The sequence below is a fragment of the Thunnus thynnus genome, chromosome 10, assembly GCF_963924715.1.
Source record: "Thunnus thynnus chromosome 10, fThuThy2.1, whole genome shotgun sequence".
NCBI classification, from domain to species: Eukaryota; Metazoa; Chordata; class Actinopteri; order Scombriformes; family Scombridae; genus Thunnus; species Thunnus thynnus.
The window spans coordinates 5,315,478-5,340,847 of record NC_089526.1 but is presented as its reverse complement, the minus strand read 5'-3'; the positions used below and the strand labels follow the sequence as shown (position 1 = coordinate 5,340,847).

Here is a 25,370-nt window from a genome sequence, read left to right as displayed (position 1 = left end):
ATCTTCTTACAAGGTTGTCTATCATCAATTTTATGGCATTCAGCAGATTTCAGGAGTTTATTTGTGATGAAAAGTTGAAATTGACTTGTGTGTCCTTACTTTCCCTTCTGCCTTCTCTGTTTGAACTGCAGTAAGTAATCCTCCTACATTTTCCAGAGCGGAGGTTTCTTCTTCTTCTCTCCATACATGACATTTTCTGTGGCTCCGCTGTATTTTAGTCTACTGAGGTTACTGCTGGTGAAATTGGTACCTACACTATGTCTCCTATACAATAAATGTCCCGCTGTATGAGTGTTGAATGTCAGTGTGAAAAATAGTCTGGAGGGGAAAGTGTGTTGATTCAGAGCGGCTGACACCGAAACATTCAGTCGTTTACCACTGATATTTTCAAGAAAACATTCCTCGCACACATTGCTGATGGCAGAGGAAATGTCTTGACAACTTTATTTTTCTTTCTGCAGGAATAAGAAAAAAATAAATAAATAAAGAAAATGAACCTAGAATTGCAAGTGACATTTTCAAAAGCTGTTTTTTTTTTTAATAGAATTATTTTTGAGTAGATTTTCAAGAGGACGAGAAGTGCAGATTGAAGAAAGGAGCGTTAGGTCTTGTTGAAAACACTTTTCACTACTTAACTGTCTCATTGCAAGAGTCTAGTGACTGAAAAGTGAATAATTGTAAACCTTATGTAAGGATGTGCTGCTTGTTTTCTACATCTGTGTAAATGTATGGCCCCAGTGATTAAAACTTATCAACATGAAAACAGACAGTTTAGCGAAAAGAAAAACAAAAGCTCAATCGTGTCAAATAAATCCTTCAAAAATGTTTTTTTTACTGTGCAGTTTCTCAACATGTTGCTGTGCAATCTTAATCCTCTCAATTCACCTTTTGAACCACTCCTCCAAACTGACAAGAACCCCAATCTGACAATTATTGATTTTCTGCTGCTCTAGTAAAAAATGTGCCTACGATTGATACGCTGTTCTCTCTCTCTCTCTCTCTCTCTCTCTCTCTCTCTGATAGACGAATCATCTTTCACCTTCGACTCAACCGGGGGATCGAGGCTCTTCCAGTCGCATCCGTTCGACGGTTGAGTAATGAGATTTAGCTGACGCGCGGTGGAGCGGGAGCCCTTCTAGCCGAGCGGGGCTTTTTGCGTTTCAATGCCAACAATCCTCCCACGCGTTGTAATGAAGCAAATAAAATAGACACGGGTTCATATGCTGCACACGAGCGTAATGATCCGGTATCCACGCACAAACACTTTGTATAAGCATGCATGCACACCTACTCTATAACAAACTAATTAGTTCCTTATATAACCTAAACACAAAACCTCCATCTCACACAGATTATATGCAAACACACAGACTTTCCAGCCACCGTCTATAATTAGAAAACTCGTCTCACACTCACACGCATAAAAACTTCCATCAAAACACATGATCTTGCATATAAATGCTTCGAATTCTTTGTGGAGGGATACGATACGATGCCAAACAAACATGCTTTTCAGCATCTCAGAGAAACAATAGTGCAAATTGGAAGCAGAAGCCGGTGAACAACCGGAGCAAGAACACTGAACTCAGCTGGAAGGAGGAAAAAAAAAAAAATCAGCTCAAAAGAATTAATCACTTCAATTTCTTCAGTGCGTGTTAAAGCAGAAATTCTGCCGTCGACTGTCAGGTTTAGAAAATGTGTGTCAGTGAAAGCTGTGAGGAGGCTGGTTGGTGCGCAGATACACACCTGGTGCAGTAAATTACACCCTGTGTTACTCCTCTAAAACCCTGGCTCTCTTATAGTGAGTTCCTTTACGTTTCCTGAGGGAGGAGGGATCAGTGTAAGACAGGAGGTGATTATCAAATCAAAAGAAAGTCAGGCTGATGCTCGGTGTTCGTGTGGAGAATGAAGTAGGTCTGGGGGAGAACAGACTTTTAAAAAACAATGTAATTCTATCTTTAGAGGATGTATTTTTACAGCTTGAGCGCTTGACGTCACAAGATAAACGCACCATAAATGGTCTGATCGCATCTACAGTTTGTTTTCTTTGGTACGAATCATTGTGAAAAGTTTTGGGTTTTTACCTTTTTGGCTTGTGACTCCTTAAAGCAATGTTAGGTCTGCTTGCGTCGTCAGAGTCTAAAAGGTTGTGACCGGTTCAAACAAAGAGTGATAATTCCTGTTACGTCCTGTGTGTGTGTGTGTGTGTGTGTGTGTGTGTGTGTTCTGTGTACCTGCCCTTTGTTACAGGGAGCTGACACCAATCATTGCTTCTGTCCAATCAGTGGCAGCTGAGCAACATTCCTCCACATCCTCAGTCTCTGTCTCTCAGCCAGCAGATACTGCACTCCTCCACACCACATTATTTGTTTGTTGTTTCCTTTGTTTGTGTATTCAATAAACCAACTTTTGTTTATCTGGTTCTGTTTCCCTTTGTTCATGTTATTTCTCAGAGCTGGGTCGTCAAAATTCACTCTTAGATTGTTTCATCTAACACTTTTTAAAGGACCGGAGAGGTAAAAATGTCAGGTTGGATCAGGGGCTTTAGTAGCCAACAATTTTACAGACATCTCTTTTATAATAGATACGTTTATATAAATATAAAAAGCATTTTACAGAAAGACCGCCTACGAGGAAAATGCTTTTTCGTGCTGCAGGGGATTTTTTTTTGCTGCAGTACGGCGAGTGGCCACTAGGAGAAACTGGAGCGGCGCTGTATCCAGTTCTCTTAATACATCCATGCTTGTTGCACATCACCCTCTTCTCTATCACCATAGCAACTGATGAAAACACAGAGTGGATCAACAAGAGACAAATAGGTGGGAAGCAGCCTTGTTCTGATGTGTCAATCTTACTGGTACTCAATGAATTATGTCATCTTGTACTCTATAATATATTTGATGGCAAAATGCACCAATTTCCATCTTTGCTTGAAAAGTAAACAACAATTACCTGAAAAATAACTACTAGTACAATGGGTGACTGGTTCCTTTCAGCTCATCAAACTAGCAAAGCACTGAAAACATGGAAGTTTGTGGCCGAGCATGCTCAGTGACGTCTGCCAGATGTGGAGGGACTCTTAGAATAAAACAAAGAGGTTATACAACCTAATTCAACAGTTTCTCTCTGGATCTCTACAGCATGAAGGCATGCCTACATATTTGTTAGCAGGATACAGATTATTGGTTTTAATAAGACACAATAACTCAGATTTGTCTTTTAAAGATCGCCCCAGACATGTTTTAAGACATTTAAAAGTAAATCTAGAATGTATAATATGAATATACAACTGTTTTTAGTTTCAAAAGTTTAATTGCTGAACATAAAATGTCTTTTATTTCACTGAAAAGTCCAGTCTGTCAGTGTTTGTGCACTGGTGGCTTCAGGTTTCCATATCACACTTGTTCAGGTTGCATATGTCAAGTCATACTCACGTGTACATGTGTTACACAGAGAGACTCTCAGCTTTCAGCAGATTAATGTGAAAACAGCCTCCTAGTGTCAAACTCTGCACAAACATGCGTGATTGTGCACGGTGAAGGTCAACCGTCCAGGTGAAGGAACAATAAGAGAAACACGTTTCTGAACGGGAGGCGACTTGAAAGTTCACGCCGTGTGTTGGAAGCGAACCAGAGCTTGTAAACAAGAGTTTAGTTAACTAGCGGGATGACAGGTCACCTTTACGTTTGAAAGAGCATGCCAGACTTTTTTCGGCACTCTTCGCCATAATTGACCTTCTCTGTCTTTCTTGCACATGAATAAACACTGAACACGACCATCAGGCCACGATTCATTTTGTTCTGCTCGGCTTTCCAAACACAAGGAGCTGCTGGCTGTCAGATATGAACATCTGTCCGCTTTTACCCATAAACCCTTTCAGTCTGGGTTCATGTCCTGTAGCTGGCTCCGTTACGCTCTCACTCATAAAAAAACATCACAAGATGGTTGGGGATTTAAATTTTTTAGGTGCTGTTATGATGCCATCTGAGTATTAATGACCTTGTTCTCTAACAAACTGGAGTGAATGCAGTCTTTCCCTCCTGGTTTGATAGTTTTGGTGTGATTAGTTGTTATCTTGGCACTGATAATAACAGAGCTTTGTGTTTAGTGGCAATATAGATTTTATTCCACAGATCAGAGGAAAAAAAAAACTTTTTTTTGCTGCTGTGGCCTTAACTTTAATGAACACTGTTGGCTCAACCATAAATAACACGACACAAAGACGTAGTCAAGGTGAGTATCTGCACAAACTGATCTGCAGATGAGTCCATAAACACAATAATGATTACATAAGTAGCCTACATGAAAACATGAGCATGAACTGTTTCAAAAATGGGTTTGGGCATGAGTGCTAGAGATGGACAGGTTTTTATTTTTCCATGGTGTTTGTTGACAATAACAAAAATATAAAAAAATCAGCAGCTTAATCCTGAAAAGTGTCGACCGGCACCATGCAGCTAACACACTTTCCCTTCCAGGATCTTTATCCAGCTCTGTCCTTGGCTGTCTTTTCTTTTGGCGTTGTGGTTTTGGCGACAGCGATTATGTCAAATACATTATAGATGACATACAAATTATAACACCCAGAAACGGTATGAAGCTGAGCCTTTTCCGGCCACAATCTTAAGCTCCTTTCACACAGTCACTGCAACCTTAAACTTATCCGGACATTACCCGGAGGGGCTGTACTTGAGAATGCAAATGTCCAAATCAGTTGGACCGGACATTAAACGTACTTAATCCCGCTGGCTCCTGAGTAGAAAGCCTGTGTAATGTCCGATTGAGCTCATGCGTGAATACAGCAGGTCGTTTTCTAGGGGAATTCAGAGTGTGGGCGTGTTGATGACGTTTTCTATCGTGCAACTGGCGTGAAACTAGAAGAATAGACGGGTCATTTACATAAAGACGCCAACAAAAATCTCCCAACTGGATAGATGACGAGATTTGGGAACTTACTGTCTCTTAAGTGCCGGCGCCGAACTCATCAGACAGATTCAAAAGGAATGGCGAGAGACTCGGTTTTTTATGACCAAATTACGAACCGGCTACATGACCGCACATACCAGGCGCCATTCCTCACCTAAACCAATCCAGTTAGTGAGAACACGTCTGACACCGACGATCTCCTGATGTGTGCCACATGTCTTTAAAAGGGGGGCAACTCCAGACAATGTCCAGACCTGATTGTCCGGACGTTTTCAGGAGTTTTGTATGAGAAAACAGCTTTTCGGTATGAGAGATGAAGAGAGAGAGAGGGGGCTGTGAATCCTCTCTCCTAACCCTCTCCTATCCTCTGGATCAGCCACAAATCAGTCATTAAAATTTATGCCACCGCTGGTTGAGAAAGGAGAAAAAAAAAAGGAGACTGATAGTCCATGAAAAGAGTGATGTGAGAGAGGAGACAGTGAGAAACAGACAGAAAGAGAAGAGGAAGTCCCAGGAGGTGGATGACTTTTGAGCTGCTTCATCTCAAACTCCGGTCAGGCTCTTTTCTGCTGCTCGATTAACATCAGTTCATCCATTTTTCTCGTTCTGTCGCTGTCCTTTTTTTATCATACACCTTCTTTTCTCCTCTTTCAACATCTATTCATCACCTCTTTTCAATGATATATATATATATACACACATATATAAAAAGGTATCACTTAATGCAGGTTTAAAATCTGATGTTACTTCAGAGCCACAGAGAGAGTCTAAGCAGACCGTTTCTTGAAAAGAAGAATCTAAATGAAAAACAGATGTTCTGTACTTTGGAATCAGACTGATAAAAATTCACTCTCCCCGTCCTCCCACTCTTTCTCCTTTCACCCCTTGTTCCTTTTGTCTTTATTTCTCTTCCCTTTAAACAATCTCTCCTCTCTTAAGATTCCTTCTCTCTCTCTCTCTCTCAGTTTCCATCTTTTTTGATCGTCTCTCTCTCTCTTTCCTTCTTTCTTCCTCTACTCTTGTTTGCTTTGTTCTTCTGTACATACTTCTCTCTCCGTCTCTGGCAGGGGCCTGATAGTTGAGTTTGGACAGGATATTTTGGCTGATCTCTCTCTAGGTTCTGTTCCATTGATTTCCAGTGTGTCTTTGTCCTGAATGCTAAACCTCCGGCTCATAAATCAAAGCTCGGCGAAGTGCTCGGAGCACCTCGCCAGCGTTAAGCCACATCGGCACTTCCTCTCTCTCTCTCTCTCTCTCCATCACTAATAGGTCTAAATGTACTTGTGAGGACGTTTCAGTGACAGCTACTAACTCCTAACCTCAAACCTCACCGGAGGAGGCTCATCCATAGAGGCAGAGGACCAGGCTTTTTGGGAAACAAGAGGGAGATAATAATATTTTAAAAAAGGAGTAATTGGTTGAAATAAACCATTACAAAAAAAATCCATTATTGAAATTCTGATTAAAAAGCTTCAACAGCGACACCTGCAGGACAGGTAAGAGGAAGAGAGGGCAGTCTGAGGAGGACGGGCTCCTGCTAGATCTCTTATATCAATTTAACACGCTTCATTTTCTTCATGCTTATCTATGATTGGCCAAAACACATAAAATGATGCTACTAGTGAGGACGTCCTCTCTAACCAATCAACAACCAGAATACAATATTGACATTGCGTTGGTCCAATGATCCAAATTTCAGAGATAGATTCATACACTAGTGCTTTAGAAAAGAGATTATAACGTGCAAATTGTGAACACATCAATAAAAATAACATTTTATTTCGGCCTTTTCAACAGAGTCCAAGTTTCCTGCTTTCATATTTACGTTTCCCTTTTACTTTATTTTTCAAGCAGCAGATAGCTTCTTATCTTAGGCAACACAACAGTTAGCTTGTTGTAGCAGCCCTGAAGGACTGTTAAGCTAACGCTGAGAATGGATTTCAGCTGTCTGGGCTGGACACACGGTGGGTCTACGGTGACGTGCTGCAGCCCGACATGTTGCAGCTCTGAAGTGAACTCTTCTCAACAACAATACAAAGTTAACAACATAGTTTAAATGAAACAACCAGGAGAGTTAGCTTGTTTGTCGTTGTTGCTAATGATATCAGACTGGTTAACCAGCAGCCACAAAGTTCTGTTAACTAACAAACAAGATGACCAACAGCCACAAATACAAATGGATGTTATAACATGGATACTTCATCTCCATGATAGAAAGAAGAAGACATCACTTCTCTCTCTCCGTCTCTTGAGTCGCTAATTTGTTCTCTGATGGTTAAATGTCTCTTCATGTGGAATTGATCCAGTTTTTAATTGAGTGGTTGTTCAGTCACCTGTTGATGTTGTGTGATTTATGAACCTGTATCAGATTATAAGCTTTGTGGTATTTTTTTTTTCTGTATACTAAGAAAACACACAGGAAACACGTGTAAATCATGTGATATGTTGTCTGTTTTTGATGAGAACATAAATCTGTTGTCACAATAGAATAATACTATAAATTTGAAGTTAACTTTGTTGGTAAAATGACACATCTGAACCACTTCAGGGCTAAAATGAGCTCTTCTTTGTATAGAAACAATATGTAGAAATGTCTTTAAATGAGCATTTTCACCTCTCAGGGGTTTTTGTTTTTAAAAGCAAATTGTTTTATATGCCATTCAGTGAATATTTGATGCTATAATTCAACAGGTTATGCTATAAATTATGTTGCACCTGCCCCCTAAAGGTCTCTGCACAGTCCTGCATTTGAATATAACAACATAACTTGAACATAATAAAGCAGAGATAAGTAGCCGATTGGTGTAAAATAACATGACGCCGTTCTGTCCTCCTCAATTTTTTGACTCACCAGCCGCCAACTGAACCTCAGATACTGAACCCTAATCTTAATTACAGCTTTCAACCGATCCTAAGACTTAATTGTAATGCTTACCAATTAATCCACTCCTTCAAGTCACAACAAAATTAAAAAAACAACTTTTTCATCTTGCTTGCCAGCTTTTTTTATGCCTTATTACACACACACACACACACACACACACACACACACATTTTTAATAAACAAAAACATATTTTCTAACAAAATCTCATTACTTTCACTTGCTTGGAAGCAGTGCATCTTTAATGATTATCTCAGTTGTGTACCAGGAGGCATAAATAAAAGTTCCAACGCAACCATGCTGCCTCTTGCAAATTAAACTCTCTTACTACTTGACATCCCGCTTGTTTTAAAATAATTAAATGACCTCTCACTTCACGTTATTCCACCTCAACAGGAAGTAGAGAGAATCAAATCAACCACTTCAACCCTCTTTATGCAAAAAACCTTTTTGAAAAGTATCAGAGAACATGTTAAGCACCACTCAAAGGCCTGGTGGCATTTCCGGTTAGCTTAGCTTAGCATAAACTAGCTAGCTAGCTTGGCTCTGTCCAGAAGTAACAAAAACCTGCATACCAGCACCTCTAAAGCTCATGGATCAACATGTCATATTTTGTTTGAATAATGCACACAAAAGCACAACACGTTAATCAACAAGTTATAGTTTTATTGAGGTTATGTGCAGGATTATTTCTTGACCAGGTACAGTGACTTCCTGGAATTTTATCATCATTGTGAGGTTGCCGAGAAAACAACAAATACTTCAGGAAGTCACAGCACCTGATCAAGATATAGTCTGATACAAACCTCCTGTAAAACCACTAATAGATAATAATTTGATTCAGTTTATGTTAAATATGCTGCACTCATATCTACCGTACATACATGAGTGGAATCAATTGTATTCTCGAACTCTCAGCAAGAAAGAAAATAGATTTGTAGTATTTCTTTTAAGTAAAAAACTGACTGTGTTAACTATATTGGTTGAAATTACAATAATCCAAATAGTAAATGCTCTCCAATGCATAAACATAAAAACATAAAGGTCACACAGAGACATACATCTAGAAAAAAAAAAAAACATAAAAAAACAAAATCCCTCTAGCCTCTGTCTGTGTGAGGGCAGGGGAAGTAATATGTCTGGGTGACCAAGCAGAGCATATGCAATAATTCCAGGTCGGCACATTTTCAGCCATCAAAATAATCTATTGGAAGCCAGTCAACAGTGGAAGTGGTGCTCTGTGTGTGTGTGTGTGTGTGTGTGTGTGTGTGTGTGTGTGTGTGTGTGTGTGTGTGTGTGAGATGAAGGTAAGGTAAGTGTAGTGGGTTGTCAGTCCATAGAAAACTTCCACACACACACAGTTTACAACCAATGTACATAGAGGTAAGAGAAGGAAAAAAAACCCAGCAAGGTGATTTAGCAGCAGGTTGTACGTCAACCACACAGGAACGAGCAAAGTCCTTGACTGTCAGGAAGCGCGTAGAATGAGAAAATAGTACTTTTAACTGCCTCTGCTCCTCCTCCTCCTCCTTTACCCTTTACTGCATCCATCTATCTGTCTACCTATTCATCTATCCATCTGTCCATCCATCCAACCACCCATCCGTCTTTCTTCCCCATTTTCCCCAGACAGCGCGGTACACTGCTGCGTGATTGAAACACATGCAGCTGACCATCACTTTTGATTTTATGACACAGGCTTTGAGAGAGTAGGTGGGAGAGAGGGAGGGAGAAAGGTAACTTTAGTGCAAGAACGAATCACAACCAAAGTCCAAATGAAAGGAAATTTCATTATCTTTTTTTTCCTCCTGCTATAGCATTCAGATCTGCTCAGTAAAAACAAAAAATATTCTCTGCTCTGTTTAGAGAAGAAGAAAAACATCAGTACTAGAGATGCATCACTTGATTGGCCACCAACTGAAATCAGCTGGTTTTCAGCTAATCGGTCATGACTGGTGACCGGCCCGATCAGTCTCATATATCCCATCATATTTTCCTCACGGAGCTGCACTATGGTTCCTGTCGCGCACACAGCTGTTGCAGCACAGACGACACACACACACACACACACACACACACACACACACAAACATGTCATCAGTGTGGAAGTTCTTCAACGTAAATGAAGACACAAAGCCCCAATGAACATGCTCAATATCAAGAAGAAAAATGTGAGTTATTTTAAATAGTAAAATGAACATACAATTGAATTTTAATATTTCATTAAAGGAAAGTTACATAAATGTTTGTGTATGCTGTCAGTTATAGTTCTTAGAACTACTTTCTTATTAAATTCTTATAAAGAAGGAAAATCATCAAAAAATCAGAATCAGCCAAGAATATTGCAATCAGTGCATCTCTGATCAGCATCCAAAAGGAAGAAATTTACATATTTTATTTTTGGTTTCATGACAGCGCCCCCTGTCTGTGCATTAACCAATCAGAGAGCTGTTGTTTCTCTGACTACATGGGCTGAAAAACAGCTTTCAACCAATAAAATCCTCCCTTCCCTTCTATGTCCCCCCTATTTCACTTTAACACTGTTATACATTGAGATACAGTATGTCAGGACAGCCACTGCAACCTTATCTACCTTCTCTTCTTATCTACAAACATGGACACACATCTCGTGTTGCACCTCTGCTTGTTGAACGAGTGACCGAACAAACCTCCACCAGAGGAAAGAGCTCTGCTGACATCACTTTACAGACTAGATCACCAATTATCTGGTCAGCTGAACAGCTGAAAATCTCACCTGCAAATGTCAACATCAGTTGATTTGGATGCTAAATGTTGTGGTTCTTTACTCAAACAAAACGATGGCTGTCTTTAGCTTGTAAGCTGTAGTTACCAGCACAAACTGTATCTCTGAGCCACCTCAGCTGGCGCGTCCACTCAGAGGCCTGAAGGCTGAAGGAGAACTCTGATATCTCTGTAAAGTCCTTTTTTTTTGTGAAAGGATTGACTTCTGTGACTTCAGTTGGACTTTTACAGTCACAAACATAAATTCTGCTTCTAACACTACAGGCTGGGGGGTGGTGGGGGTCGATACCGTACTGTCAAATGGCTCCCTGACAGTTTACAGGAATAGATAAGTAAATTGGGTTCTTAATTTCCTGATCGACTGTCTCCTCCTCTACTTATCCATGCTCCCCCTCTGACATCCTGCTCTACACACACACACACTCACACACAGAACCAATAAAATTAGAAGGTACCACTTAACACATACAGGCCGATTTGTGAATAAACAAGATAGATTTAAGTTGTAGGTCTCAAAAGGGACCAGTGAAGTGGTGTTTTAGTAAAAAAACTGCGAGTCAGATATTCATCATGCTGCCGTTGAAACCATGTCTAATTCTAGATTAGTTATTGATTTATCAGGAGTGCATCGCCCCGGTGAGTGTATACAGGTCCGGTTGATCTGCACAGTGCTGAACAATTCACTTGAGGAGAGAAAGAGAGAGAGAGAGAAAAAGAAAGAGAGAGAGGAGATATGAAAATTATTGCTTTTTGCTCCTGCTTGGAAACACATTATTGACTAAGTTACAAATCTGTCCGCTGCGACTGTGAGTTAAGAGAACTAATCAGAGAATTAATTCAGATTGACCAAACACAACAGTGGCTGATCTCACTAATTAGCTGAACTTCATCCAGAGGGGAATGAACAACTGAAACCTCCTGCTGGAGTGTTTGATTAGAAAGCAAATCTGCATACTTTTTGTCCCTCGGTGCTTCATGAATAGAGACTTCTCAGTTAAAGGTTGAATCAACAATGAATCACATTGGGCAGAAAATCACTGCTGCAACCGTTAATGGGACTAAATCTTTTGAAGTATGTTTTACTTTTGGCTACGCCCCGATCACTGATGTTAAAACGCAAATGTTTGTTTTTTTTCGAGAGCTGAGAGGAGAAATATATGCTGTGATGTCACCCGTTGGAAGCGTGGCCAGATGTTTGACGATCCTTCGAAATGTCAAAAACAGAGAGCAGAGAGCGGCGACGGCTTTCTGCCCTCTGTGCTCCAGTGTTGATTGACAGTTTGGGATTTGTTACCAGATAATAATCACTTTACACTCAGTTTCTCCCCTCGAATTTTCATCTCAATCATCTTATTCCACCCAGTCTGACAGGATCACATGTATATTCTCACTGGATTCCTCCAACTCTTCATTGAAACTACACCATAGGATGTTTAAGTTCAGTGAAATACTCAAAACCAAAGACACATGGCTGCACCACTCCATCAATAGAACTACTCTAGATGTTTTATAATCTTATAATTTAGCCTGACACATCTGGTATCTTTGGACTGAGTTTGGAACGACTGACCTACCAGTGAGTCAGCTGGGTTTAAGAGGTTTATCTCTCCTCACAGTTATATTTAATCATCTCTAACCACAAGTCTAAACATAATAACCTCTTAACTGTGTTCATAAACTTCACCATCTTCAATTTAGCGCGTCATCGTTCTCTGCACCTGAGGCTTGTCCACCTTCACTCGGAAATGAGTTTATCACTCGCTAAAGACCCGACGATGACCTTGTTTAATGCAGAAAGGGTTCGGCGCTGTGACTTAGTGAGGTGGAAATGTAGATACTTAGCTGTCAGACACTAATCTGACTTTATGTGAGCTTTGCTACTTTTCACCGGGCATTAAAATCCGCTAAACACGGTGTGCCGTTTTACTGTCGGTGTGGTGTTAAAAGTGTTGCCCCGCAGAGTGTTTTCATTTTGTAAGATGAGAAGGAGAAGAAGAAGCTGTAAAACATTGTTATTGTTCCCAATATGAAGACAAATAAAACAATAACAACGGTGATGAAATAAACACCAAAGTGCTTACGTCTGTCAGTTTAACAATGTTTAAAGCCTGTGTGGATTGTTATTCTTTATTCATCACTATTATTCATTATTACATGAAGATTTTTCTCACATCTGGATGAATAAGTGATTTTGCAGCATGCAGGAACAGGAAGACAAACCTGAACAACCTGAAGGCTGTAGTGATGTCATTCAGCCTTCCTCAGATCTACACTGGGTAAGAAGAGGATACCCTGACTTATTACCTACTGTGTGTGTGTGTGTGAGACTTACTTGAAGCCAGGTGAGACTGTGGCACAGCTGCCTGACTTCAGCCAAATGCAGTAAGGGTCCCGCGAAGACAAACAGCTCCTGCATGACAAACGGAGACACAGGAAGACAATCGGTGACGGAGGGAACAGTAGAGAGCAAATTGCCACACGCTGCTGCTGCTGCTGCTGGATGAATCGGGTGAAAATTCGTTGGTTCATGTGGTGAAGACAGAGAGGTCAAAGACACCAACAAGCAAGAAAAAAACCCCCACATTATATCATTAAAGTTTTGCGATTAGAGTTATTTATAAGCGTCTCTAATTGACAAAACAAAAGCGGCGTTATTGTGAACTCGCAGGATTAATCTTTACATCTTAACTCCTCATGCGACTCCTATAATCTTGTTTTTATGCAAATAAACTGATTAGTTGACAATATCTGCTGCCACACAGACGCGTGCTGTTTAAATACAGTACAGCTACATCCTTTTACATGACTGAATATCATATACGTGGCATTTTACGACGCACGTCGCCGCTTCTGCCGAGATTCTATATATGAATAAAATATGTAATTACCAATGTTTGCTGACACTGTTTGTGAACGCTGACTAACAAGTATCCCGACACCGCTGTGTTCTTCATAACAGAGACGAATGCAGACAGTTATATAAAGAGACAAAAGCAAGATCACTACCAGATTAGTTTCTGATTACAGATAGGACTGTGGACGTGTTTGGTTTTCTTACTTGAACGGATTAAAAAGCGGAGTTCTCTCTCTCTTACAGGCTTTAAAGCACCGATCTATAATTGGTTTGACCATATAAATTACAGATATTTACTCCTACATAATTGAAGAGTTTAACTTGTGGATAAAATGTCTGCATTTTGTGATTCTCTATTGAACAAAACTGAAAAAATAGACCTGTTTGTCTTTAGAAAACAAACTGAAGTAAACAAACCATCAGCCTGAGAAAACAGAAGAATAAACTAAATCCACTTTTTCGAGTTATTAAATTACACGTAAACTCACTTCATCGTACAATCAATTTATTCTGGTCCTTGTCTCTAGTGTTCACTGTATTAACCTGCAGCTGAGATGCAGTCATCACTCCTGTTTGAGAAACATCTGATAAAACTACAGCGCTGAGTTGTATCAGGAATTTACTGAGCCATGAATGCTGCAGATATGGACGTCAGAAAGTACTGAGAGACGTTGGTTTTTGGTCTGTTCATGACATTTATTGATGATAACAAATAGAGCCTGATCCTTTAAAAGATCTGTCAATCAATCAGAGAATCGTAGCAGCTTCCAATCTTACAATCTCTCTCTACATTTGGACTGTACCTTTAAATGAGGAGCATTCTGGCCATCATAGTACCTTTCTTTGACCTTTCTTTGACCTTTCTCTGACCTTTCTTTGAGTTTTGCCACCAGTCTTGTGTCAGCAGGCGAGTCAGTCACCTGTTCCTACTAACTATACTCAGAACTGTTTACTTCCTCCCTTTAGGAAATTCAGCATTAAGCACAATCAATAGACATTAGTCACGTTCCCTACGGTGGAAATTCCCGGCTGATTCACAGCTTTCGGTACTTTGAGACTCAGAAATGTCTGTTGTTGATCTGCTGATCGGTGCTTCTGCCTCATGTTTGCTTTTAAATCTGCGGTTTTTAAAACGCTGCACTCTGAAATGAGTCGAAGGATCCTCTTGGCCTTTATCCTGCAACTTTACAGCTGCAAAACAACACCGGTGTCAGTGAGAGAATTAACGTTATTTTTTCTTGTGCTCTGCAGGTCGGCAGCGTTCACCCAGCAGCACTGACATAACGAGCATTAAATACATTAGGAGAAAAGAAAGACTACTGATGCTTACCTGCTGCCTATCTACACTTACATAAGAGATGTTTTAACCTGATCTTTTAAATAACACCATCAGAAATAAAAGTTGCCAGATTGCTGGCAGTACTTCTGGGTGCAGCTCCATGTCAAACCCTTTATAGCAGTCAAGGAATAAATCGTGCTGAGTTTTAATGAGGACTCCTGCGATCTGTTTTTAAATATCTAAAATTATTTACTATCTACAACCTGAGCGCGCAGGTGTTACACCACCTTCACCCTCAGTCTGTAAACATTACAGAGAAATCCCACCGAGAGCAGATCAGTGTGTCACTCTTACAGAACAGAGGGAAGTCAAGAGGAGCTGTTTGCAATCCTACACCGCCTGCAGCTGGGAACTCATATTAATGCAAAGTATTTATGAATAAAGCTACAGTAGGAAAGATCTCTCTTTTATTTTTACCTCAGTTTTCTACTGCTAATTGGCACTTTATGGAAACCTGTGGATACCATTGACATATGTAACTAATCCAGACTAATATAAAGGGATGCACAAATCCACCAAAATGACAAAATACTTAAGTTTGTCATTTCCGCTCCTATTGGCAAGATATAGCTTGTCAATCCTTCCATACACCCCGACCTCCACGTGCAGTTTGAGGCTCTATAATAATGTCTCCAACATCTGCCTTCGCTCCTGACAGACGACTCATAATTCACACACCTTGCCAAATTGTTTTGGACCTTTTCACAAATGAACTGTGCTGTCATTTTCTTGGAAGGACATTCTCTATGATAATAATAATAATAATGCAAAAGCCCTTCAATAAATACGCAGTTAGTGAAGCTCGTAAAGTTTATTGTTGAGACTGTCAAAAGGTGCTGATTCGACTTGACAGTAAGAGAAGTAACAGGCCTGTAAGTAGGTGAGTTTCGGCCGCTGTTTGGTGAGGATTGTTTCCTGGTGAACAACTACAATATCCTAATTTTCAACAGCATGATCTTTGATTTTCTTGATTGTGAGTAACTTTTCTTATCCCAAAAAGGCAAAACTCATTTGCACCGAGGGCACGACTACAAGAGATGCAAGTCCTAAGCATATCAGAGAGAGACAGCAAATACATGATGCACCCAAACTGGAGGGAACATAGAAAAAAGCGGGAGGGTTCAAGTCATTTCAAGTCAAAAAGGCAAAAGTTATTTGTGTTCGGGTCAAAGCTGCGAGGCTTTTTTTTGAGTCTGTGAAGTTCAGTTTAAAGTTGTCAGATTTGGGACTGGAAGTCTGTAAAATTCAGCAAAAACTCTGTAACGTCTTACAACAATCAATCAAAAACTACTGTGAACTTCACAACACTGGCTTTTGCTGCTGGACTATTGTACCGAATGAAAATCATGAATTGATTTTTTTTTTTCCCTCTCTCTCTCTCTCTCTCTCAAAGCATTGCAGACTGACAAAGGACCTCTGGGTATTAAGGTCCTAGAATGACTCTTGCCGCCATGTGTGGCTGCCAATATGTGACACTGCATAGTGTAGCTTTAATAAATTATTCATAAATTAGCCATAAGGTATATATGCATCTCTCTCTGTCTCTCTTTCTCTCCAGTCAGCCTCCCTCCTCCTCCTCCTCCTCCTCCTCCTCCTCCTCCTCCACGTCACTGCATTCCTCTGCAGTTACAGGACAGGAATGAACCTCAGCACTAAAGCTCTATGGGAAAAGAGCCCAGTCAGGTCCAGCTGTGGTTTGTTTGGTAAAAGACACGTAGCAAAGTCATTTGTTCTGTGTTTGACATTGTTTTCATATGCAGAGTTTATACGCGACATATGTGTGTGTGTGTGTCCTTCGTCATTCTTTAGCCCTTCAGACTTCTTCTGCCATCTTGCTCTTATTCTGACACGCTATGATAAACACATAGGTGTGTACGTTCGCCTGCAGCTACACTGTGTAAAGACCATCCATTAGCTGCTGAGAGGAGAAGAGATTTATCCAACTTCTGAGACCGATGCTCATAATTTCCAGTTTAGCAAACATCCTGGGAAAAAAACACAACACTGACTTACTGGAGATGTTTAAATTGATGCTGGTGAACAACTAAACACCAAGATGCTATTCAAGAAATCAAAATTAATGCAATAGATTCAATTGCAGCAGATGTTTGCTGTTATTTTATCATTAATCTTTTTGTCATTCACATATAAATTAGTAGGTTTCTTCTGTTTTTGTGAGAAACTGGATCTTATTTTCATACTGTTGGCCATCATTCCTATTGGTAATAATACTGTGACACTGAACTCGCCAAGTTAATAAATGAAATCCATGAATGTGGCGACGTTGCTAAAAAGAACACGCATGCAATGAAGCCATCAGACACGTTGAACAAACTCCCGGAGCAGCATGTGTGCACACATAGCTTCCTGCACAATGACGGATTATTACTGACATTTACCCCAAATAAAGAGGTTGATATAATCCGGTGTTGTTTACAACCTGTTTGATCATCTTGACTGCTTGTGTTTCTTGTCCTGATTTCACCTTCCAAAAATCGCAGCAGTTCCTATGATGAGTACAATGTTATCATAAAATGCTAGACAATGTCATAATAAACTGGAATTATCTGTTAAGGCACTGATGATGCACATCTTAAAATGAGCCAGAAATGCTTCATAAAGTAGGTGACAGTCAAAATAATGTAAATGAATTCATCCTAGACACTGAAACTGTTCATATAAAAAAAAAAGACATCTCCTCTGGAGTTGAAAATCCCTGGCTCTACAGATTTTCAGGGTTTGAGGTCTCTTCTGCCCTTTCGTTGTTTTTTTTTTTTATTAAAATTCCCACTTCATACGTTTCCTCGCTGCTTTTCAAAACAGAGTATTTTCTGAAACCTAATATTGGCAGCAGGGCCTCGAGTGAAAAAAGAAACCTGACGATGCAGACTAAAGTGACAGAGAGAGAGAGAGAGAGAGAAGCCAAGAGTGAGAGACACGCGAAGACTGAGAGAAAAGAGGCAGAAAACAGAGAAATGGAGTAAATCTCATCTGGAGTGAGAGACAGATTCATTGGTGTGGTAAAGGAGGATATGGCGGCTGAAACCTGACCTCCTGGCTAGTGCTGATGAGGCTTACGGGGCCCCTAATCCCAGGATGAGGTGTGCTGTAGCTCTAGTCTCTAAAAAGGATCTGGGGGATGTAGGCGGCCAGTGAGTTTCACAGGCCCTATCCTTTCTCTTCCCCGTTCCTTCTTTTCCTCCTCTCTCTCTCCTCCGGCTTCAGGAAAAAAAAAAAAAACACAACCAAAAAAAACAACAGCGGCCACTACTGCTGGCTCTTAGCCAATCAGCTGGATCCAATTTATGACTAAACGATGTTGAGAGCTTCTCCAGGTCTTTGCAATGAGGGTTTAGCATGCTATGGGGGTATATATATTCCCTGGTGGAGATGAGGAGAAATCCTTCCTATGGGTTGGAGGACTTTTAGAAAAAGGGGGGCAGGGGGGTGCATGGAGCCAGCATTCCTCCCAGCCCCAAAAATAGAATCTGAAGCTGGGGAGCAAGTACATTAGCTGTGGCTAAAACATCGCCTGCAAACAAAAGCCTGTAGACAAAGAGAGATGGTTGAAGGCTCTGCCACGCTCTGCTCATAAACTTGCTTTAAAAAGCAGTTTCAGCCTCTTGACAGCAGTTCTTTCAAGGGTTTATTTTACATCATTTATAGAATTTACACACAACAGTGGTGTTAAGTTGATGATTACACTTAATTGTTTTTAGGTCTGCAACTAATGATTATTTTCATAATCGATTAATTACTTTTAAGGGTTTTTTTTTCCAAGTCATTGATTAAGGATTTACTCTATGAGATGTCACAAAATCTCAAAAATTGCATAGTCCATAATGACATCTTGAAAGTGTTGCTCTGTCCGACCAACAGTTCAAAACCAAAGGATATTAAATTTACAATAAGTGTGTTTACATGCACTTAAGTTAGCAGCTTACAGTCGGCTTTTATAGCGTCATGTAAACAAACAACGTGATTTCACCTCCAAATAAAGAGGTTAATATAATCCGGTGTTGCTTACAACCTGTTTGATCATCTTGACTGGTTGTGTTTCTTGTCCTGTCTGACTGTACTGTAGTGACATCACCAAGTTTCCAAAATCGCAGCAGTTACTTTGATGAGTACAAAGTTAACATAACTGATAGAAATGATGGACAAAGCTGCAAAAATAAGACAATGTCATAATAAACTGGAATTATCCGTTAAACCATTGATGATGTATGATCTTAAAATGAGTCAGAAATGCTTAATAAACTAGATGACAGTCAATATAAATTAATTTAACCTAGACAGGACACAAAATGCTGGTAAAATATGTAAGTAGCTGGTAGATTTGCTTCACTCACAACCCCTCACCCCTCCCCCCCCAAAGGTAATCTATTGTGGCTGGTAAAATTTGAACGTTCACAAGCCGTTTGGCCGGTGGACAGAAAAGTTAATTTTAAACCCTGATCCTGTTCATATGAAAAAAAAAAAAAAAAAAGAGACATCTCCTCTGGAGTTGAAAATCCCTGGCTCTACAGATTTTTAGAGTTTGGGGTCTCTTCTGCCCTTTTATTGTATTTTTTTTATTAAAACTCCCACTTCATACATTTCCTCGCTGCTGTTCAAAACAGAGTATTTTCTGAAACCTAATATTGGCAGCAGGGCCTCGAGTGAAAAAAGAAACCTGACGATGCAGACTACGGAGAAAGAGAGAGAGAGGGAGAAAGAGAGAAACAAGCCAAGAGTGAGAGACATGCAAAGACAGAGGAAAATGGAGGCAGAAAACAGAGAGATAGAGTAAATCTCATCTAGAGGGAGACAGATTCATTGGTGTGGTAAAGGAGGATATGGCGGCTGAAACCTGACCTCCTGGCCAGTGCTGATGAGGCTTACGGGGCCCCTAATCCCAGGATGAGGTGTGCTGTAGCTCTAGTCTCTAAAAAGGATCTTGGGATGTAGCCGGCCCGTAAGCTTAGGTAAGACAGACCCTATCCATTTTCTCCCTGTTCCTTCTTTTCCTCCTCTCTCTCTCCTCCAGCTTCAGGAAAAAAAAAAAAAAACAACAGCGGCCACTACTGCTGGCACTTAGCCAATCAGCTGGATCCAATTTATGACTAAACAATGTTGAGAGCTTCTCCAGGCCTTTGCAATGAGGGTTTAGCATGCTATGGGGGTATATATATTCCCTGGTGGAGATGAGGAGAAATCCTTCTTTTGGGTTGAGAGGTTGGAGGACATTTAGAAAAGAGGGGAGGGGGGGGGGGGGGGGGGGGGGGGGGGGTGCATGGAGCCAGCATTCCTCCCAGCCCCAAAAATAGAATCTGAAGCTGGGGAGCAAGTACATTAGCTGTGGCTAAAACATCGCCTGCAAACAAAAGCCTGTAGACAAAGAGAGATGGTTGAAGGCTCTGCCACGCTCTGCTCATAAACTTGCTTTAAAAGCAATTTCAGCCTCTTGACAGCAGTTCTTTCAAGGGTTTATTTTGCATCATTTACATAATTTACACACAACAGTGGTGTTAAGTTGATGATTACACATAATTGTTTTTAGGTCTGCAACTAATGGTTATTTTCATAATCGATTAATTACTTTTAAGGGTTTTTTCCAAGTCACTGATTAAGAATTTACTCTATGAAATGTCGCAAATTCTCAAAAATTGCATAGTCCATAGCGACACCTTCAAATTGTTGCTCTGTCCGACCAACAGTTCAAAACCAAAGGGTATTAAATTTACAATAAGTCTGTTCATTTGCACTTTAACTGTGTTCACTGGCTTTTACAGTGACTTAAATGTCATGCAAATGAACAACTTGGTTTCTCCACTCAGGGTCGAGTATTACTGATTTTCTCAGTTTCTTCTCTCCTGGAGAAAGTATCACTGTGACAGCAGATTGGGAAAGGAAAGATGAATAGATGTAGTTATGCATCCTTGTTTTCAAAATAGAGGGAGTGTCTAAACCGCACGGCTTATCTGCAGGGGTTCCTCAACGGTCAGTGCTCGGTCCCATTCTCTTCTTAATAAACACCACCTCACCTGGTGCAATCATCCACTTCTATGCTGATGATACCCAACTCTTCCTATCATTCCTGCTGAAAGACCTCACAGTCTCAGCATGGGTCTCGTTGTGCCTTGCCGATATCTTGGCATGGATGAAGGAACGCCACCTTCAGCTTAACCTCCTCATCATCCAAGCCAAGCCTCTCTATACAACAACGGATCAATAGCCAGCTCGAATTTGCCCAACACATGCCCACAAAGTCCACCTGAAACTTGGGTGTCATGATTGCTGACCAAGTATCTTTAAGGTTCACATGGCCTTGATAGCTTGGTCGTGTTAATTTCACCTGTACAACATCAGGAAGATCAAACTCTACCAGTTTGAGCATGCACCACAACTCCTGGTACAGGCTCTCATAATATCAGGCATTGGCAGGTCTCTCCACATGCATGTTCAAACCTCTGCAGATGATCCAGAACGCAGCGCATCTGGTCTTCAACCAGCCCAAAACTCCGCTGTTCATATCCCTCCCCTGGCTCCCAGTTGCTGCCCGCATTAATCCAAAACCCTGACACTCACATACAGAACAGCAACTAAAGTTTCTCCCACCTACCTGAACTCCCTCATTCAGGTCTACACTCCCTCCCGCTTACTACACTCTGCCAATGAAAGGTGCCTGGTACCACCACCAGAACATGGCCCTAAATTGCTAGCCAGACTTCTCTGTAGTTCCCCAGTGGTGGAACGAGTTACCAAACTCCATTTGATCTGCCGTCCCTCTTGATCTTTAAGAAAGAGCTTAAGACCCAGCTCTTCTGCCAACACCTGATAGACTCATTAAAAAATTAACTCTCATGTATACATCACTTTGGATAAAAGCGTCTGCCAAATGAAATTGTAACATTGAAACCATTTAGAAATTCAGACACAATTGCGCTGTAAGGATAAGTTGTGCGCTTTCACTACAGAGCTTGTCCTCTCACTGAGCCGTCAAACCTCCAACTCACAAATGAAAAAAAAAATTAAAAAAAAAAAATTCAGTAAGCAGTGTATTGTATCACTACTAGAGTTGAAGGTGCCCTGAAGAGTTTTCTTGTAACGAAACAAGTTATGTTGACATTCACTGTTACTCACCAAAACCTTTCGTGTGTGTCCTTGTGATCTACAACTGTGTTGAATACATTTCCCTCCTCATAAAACATATGCTGAACAAATTTTTTTGAAAGTATTTCTGCATTGTTTAAATTCATGTTTACTCGCTTGCAGTCTTCTTCTTCTCTGCCTTTGTCGGTGCAGAGATGCGTTTCTTGGTGCATTACAGCCATCTTTAGATCAGGGGAATAGTGTGAAATGAATGGTATGACTATGTATTGTGCATACAAAAACAGGGACCCACTCATAAAAAACTGCTCCATAGCGACACTAGAGGTCAAAAACTCCACAGGGAACCTCAAAGATAAGTATGTTGTGCTTCTAAATTAAGGCTGGGAGTTGGGGAGAAATCTGTATACTGACTTTCTCTGAGCAACCTGGTTTACTGTAAAAATACTGAATCATATAAATACATGAGTACTCCATTACTTACAAACCCGATGGATTCCAGTTTCTTTCTTAGCCCTTCGTACCAGTTAGCATTAGCTGTCATGCCAACTGTAAACCTCAGGGACATTAAACTATTATTCTCAAAATTGCACACTTAAATGCTTTTTATTTCAGCTGTATAAAAACATAGGATCACTTACACTCAAACATGAACTTTAGGCAGAAAACCGATCAGAATTGGCCTATAAAAACGTTCAACCTTGCTTGTAACCACAGCATATCTTACGTGGCAAGCACACCATACATCCCCAGTGCTCGGTTTCATCTTACTCTCACTTACCTGCCAACACCACAAATAACCTCAGAGTGCTTTTGGGGGGAAAGTGGGCCCAACCAACTCTATGTAACAGGCAGATAACAGCATAACATCTGTTATTTGGTACGGGCCTTTGTCCAAAAGCTTCTGACAGCATCATGAGTGGACACATTTCTTAAATTGGTGGCTGGAGAGGAAATTGGACCTGCCTTAATTGCGTTACCTGGCAGTGAAACCTTTAAACCATGTAGTGTTTTTGGGCCGTCTCACTCTTCAGGCTGGTTTTGAGATGTTCCAATGTCTTTGAATTGTTGTGTTTTTCTGACTTTTGACCATTTTCCTTCATCTTTCCACATTTTCCAAAAGATTTGTTTGTTTTTTTCCATTTGTATAATCTTTCCCTATTTCCTCCTAAAGTCTGCTGCAAGAAAATCTACACGAAATTCTGATTTGTTTAAATTTCTGACAATGTACACACTCTTAGATGTCGAAATAGAAATCCATTTACTCCATTTTTCTAGGTTTCAACAGTTTTCATTTTTTTATTTTTCACTCGACTAAATCTGGTCTTGAAATATACAGTAACTTATGATTATTTTCATTGATACATCTATTCAAATTTTTCTATCAATCATTTCATTGTTTAATCTTTTGTCAGAAAATAGAGAAAGTTCCCAAAGCCTGTGTTGATATCTTTAAATAGCTGTCCTACCAGCAGTCAAAAAGTTTTAAACATATCCATTTTATCTCTCCTTCCATTGTTGGAGGTTTATGTTATAAAGGTCCGGGTTGCCATGGCAGCAGGCTAAGTAAGTGTCCCTCCAGTGTGTTGTGGGTTTGCCCTGGGGCCTCCAGCATCCATGAGGCCTCCTGATCAGACACTATACCGTCTCAACTGACTGAATCTAAATGTGACATAGCGGCGGACGGTTCCACTTGGGACCTCCTTCTCAATGTCCAGGCCCTCACTTTGTCTATAAAAGTGAGCTCAGCCATTGTGCAAAGAGACTCACTTCCCAAAGCTCATGAGCATAGTTGACAGTTGGAAAGTCGATCAAAATAAAATAGAGAACTTTACCTCTAGGCTCATCCCCCTCTTCACCACAACAGTCCGGTGCAACGTCTGCACCAACGTAACAACTCTAGACAACTTCCAGTTCATCTCTACCCCATTAATGGACAAAACCCTGAGATACTCACGCCCAACCATAAACAATCCACTGTTTTCTACCGGCACCACGGTCACCAGTGTGTACTCACTTCTTGCAGTTGGTGTAGTCGGAGCAGCGGCTGAGCGGCACACGGATCACACAGCTGGAGAAGGCCACGAACAACGCGTGATGATCCCGATCCAACTCGAGACCCAGCACCCTCCTGTCCTCCCCCCTCACATTGCATCTAGGAACACAGGGGGAAAAACATCAACTGTCACAATCAGACATTTTCAATTTTTTTTGTTTCATTTTGTTAAAATCATCGCTACAGATGGCTGGCACAGTCTGAAAAATTATACAAAGAGCCGGCTGTGAATCGAACTCTATGCAGATAGACATTTCAAGCTGTGCAGTCAGAAAACAAAAGACGACACTGGGAGAAAAAAAAAAAGAAAAAAAAAAAACATCCCCTCGAGCTGTACAGGGTGATGCAAAGTGTTACAATAGACCAAAGAATGGGTGGGCAGGACAGATCAAGGCAGAACACAGAGAGGAGGAGAAAAAGCAAGAAAGGCGATAAAAGAAAAGATCAGAGGAAAAAAGTGAGAGAAACATACAAAGTAGAGGACAAAGAAGAAAAAGGGAAACAGACATGAAAAAAAAAAAGAAAACCAGAATGAACAAACAAAAGACGAAAAGAAATACAATTAAGGAAAAAAGATGGGGAGAGCTTAAAACAGATCCGACACAGAAAAAGACAAGACAAGATTGTCTGACTTGTTGGGGTTGTAGACGTCAATGTCCTCCAGGAGTTGGGTGCTGAAGGACGCGTTGGTTCCCTCGGTGCTGGCCAGGATCTTCAACACGTGGCCGTTGTCTGAGCCGAGGAAAACCACCGTGTAGTTCTTGTTGGGCCCCGCCGATGTGTCCACCGCTATCTGGGTCAACTTGAACCTGCATTATAAAAAAACAAAAAGACATTATAAAACACAACTGTGCTAAAAAATTGATGTTTGTGGAAAAGAAAGAACGGAAACGCCAACTTATAGAATCACATTTCGAGTAAAGAGATCAGCTAAAATGAAGCAGACGGTTCTCTTCAAACTGACGTAACTTAGAGGGGGCTAACAATGTCAACGTGCTGCTTAACATGTTAATATTGCTTTGTTTTATCAAAGTCAATTTCCCATGGTAAACAAAACAAACAGTGGGCGAGTGCTGAGCTGATTGTATAAAGCATCGGCATGCAATCAATCACATCATCTAGCAACCCACCAGTCCCTTCCTCCATCGCCTACATCCTTTAATCCCTTCATCCTATAAATTCATCCATCCACCCACAGCCACTCAATCGATCCATCCTTCTTCTTGTTTATGGGATGAGTATCATGTCATGTTTAAAAAAAAACCTTTGAAAGCTTGAAATTTAATAAAAAAGTTTTGAAGGCTTGCATAATGTTTTGATAGGATGAAAATAAATTCAAAATCTCTGCAAATCTTATTTTGTATTTGAGTTTTTCCTTCTTCACAAATGCTGCGTTACTTTTTACAGCGTTTCTCCAACACTAGTTTGTTTTCCAGGTTTGAAACTTTGTAAACGGTG

At 40.5% G+C, this 25,370-nt stretch overlaps 1 protein-coding gene across 3 annotated transcripts in view; it reads right to left on the bottom strand.

Annotated features, from left to right (window-relative positions):
- Positions 1-25,370, bottom strand: part of sema6cb (semaphorin 6Cb) — a 165,219-nt gene that overhangs the window by 20,440 nt on the left and 119,409 nt on the right. For all 3 annotated transcript variants that reach the window (XM_067600560.1, XM_067600562.1, XM_067600561.1), the window contains 3 exons: positions 24,545-24,721; positions 23,874-24,011; positions 12,904-12,981 (listed from right to left, as the gene is read on the bottom strand). In XM_067600560.1, coding sequence (XP_067456661.1) covers positions 12,904-12,981; positions 23,874-24,011; positions 24,545-24,721 — 393 coding nt within the window. The remainder of the gene's footprint in view (positions 1-12,903; positions 12,982-23,873; positions 24,012-24,544; positions 24,722-25,370) is intronic.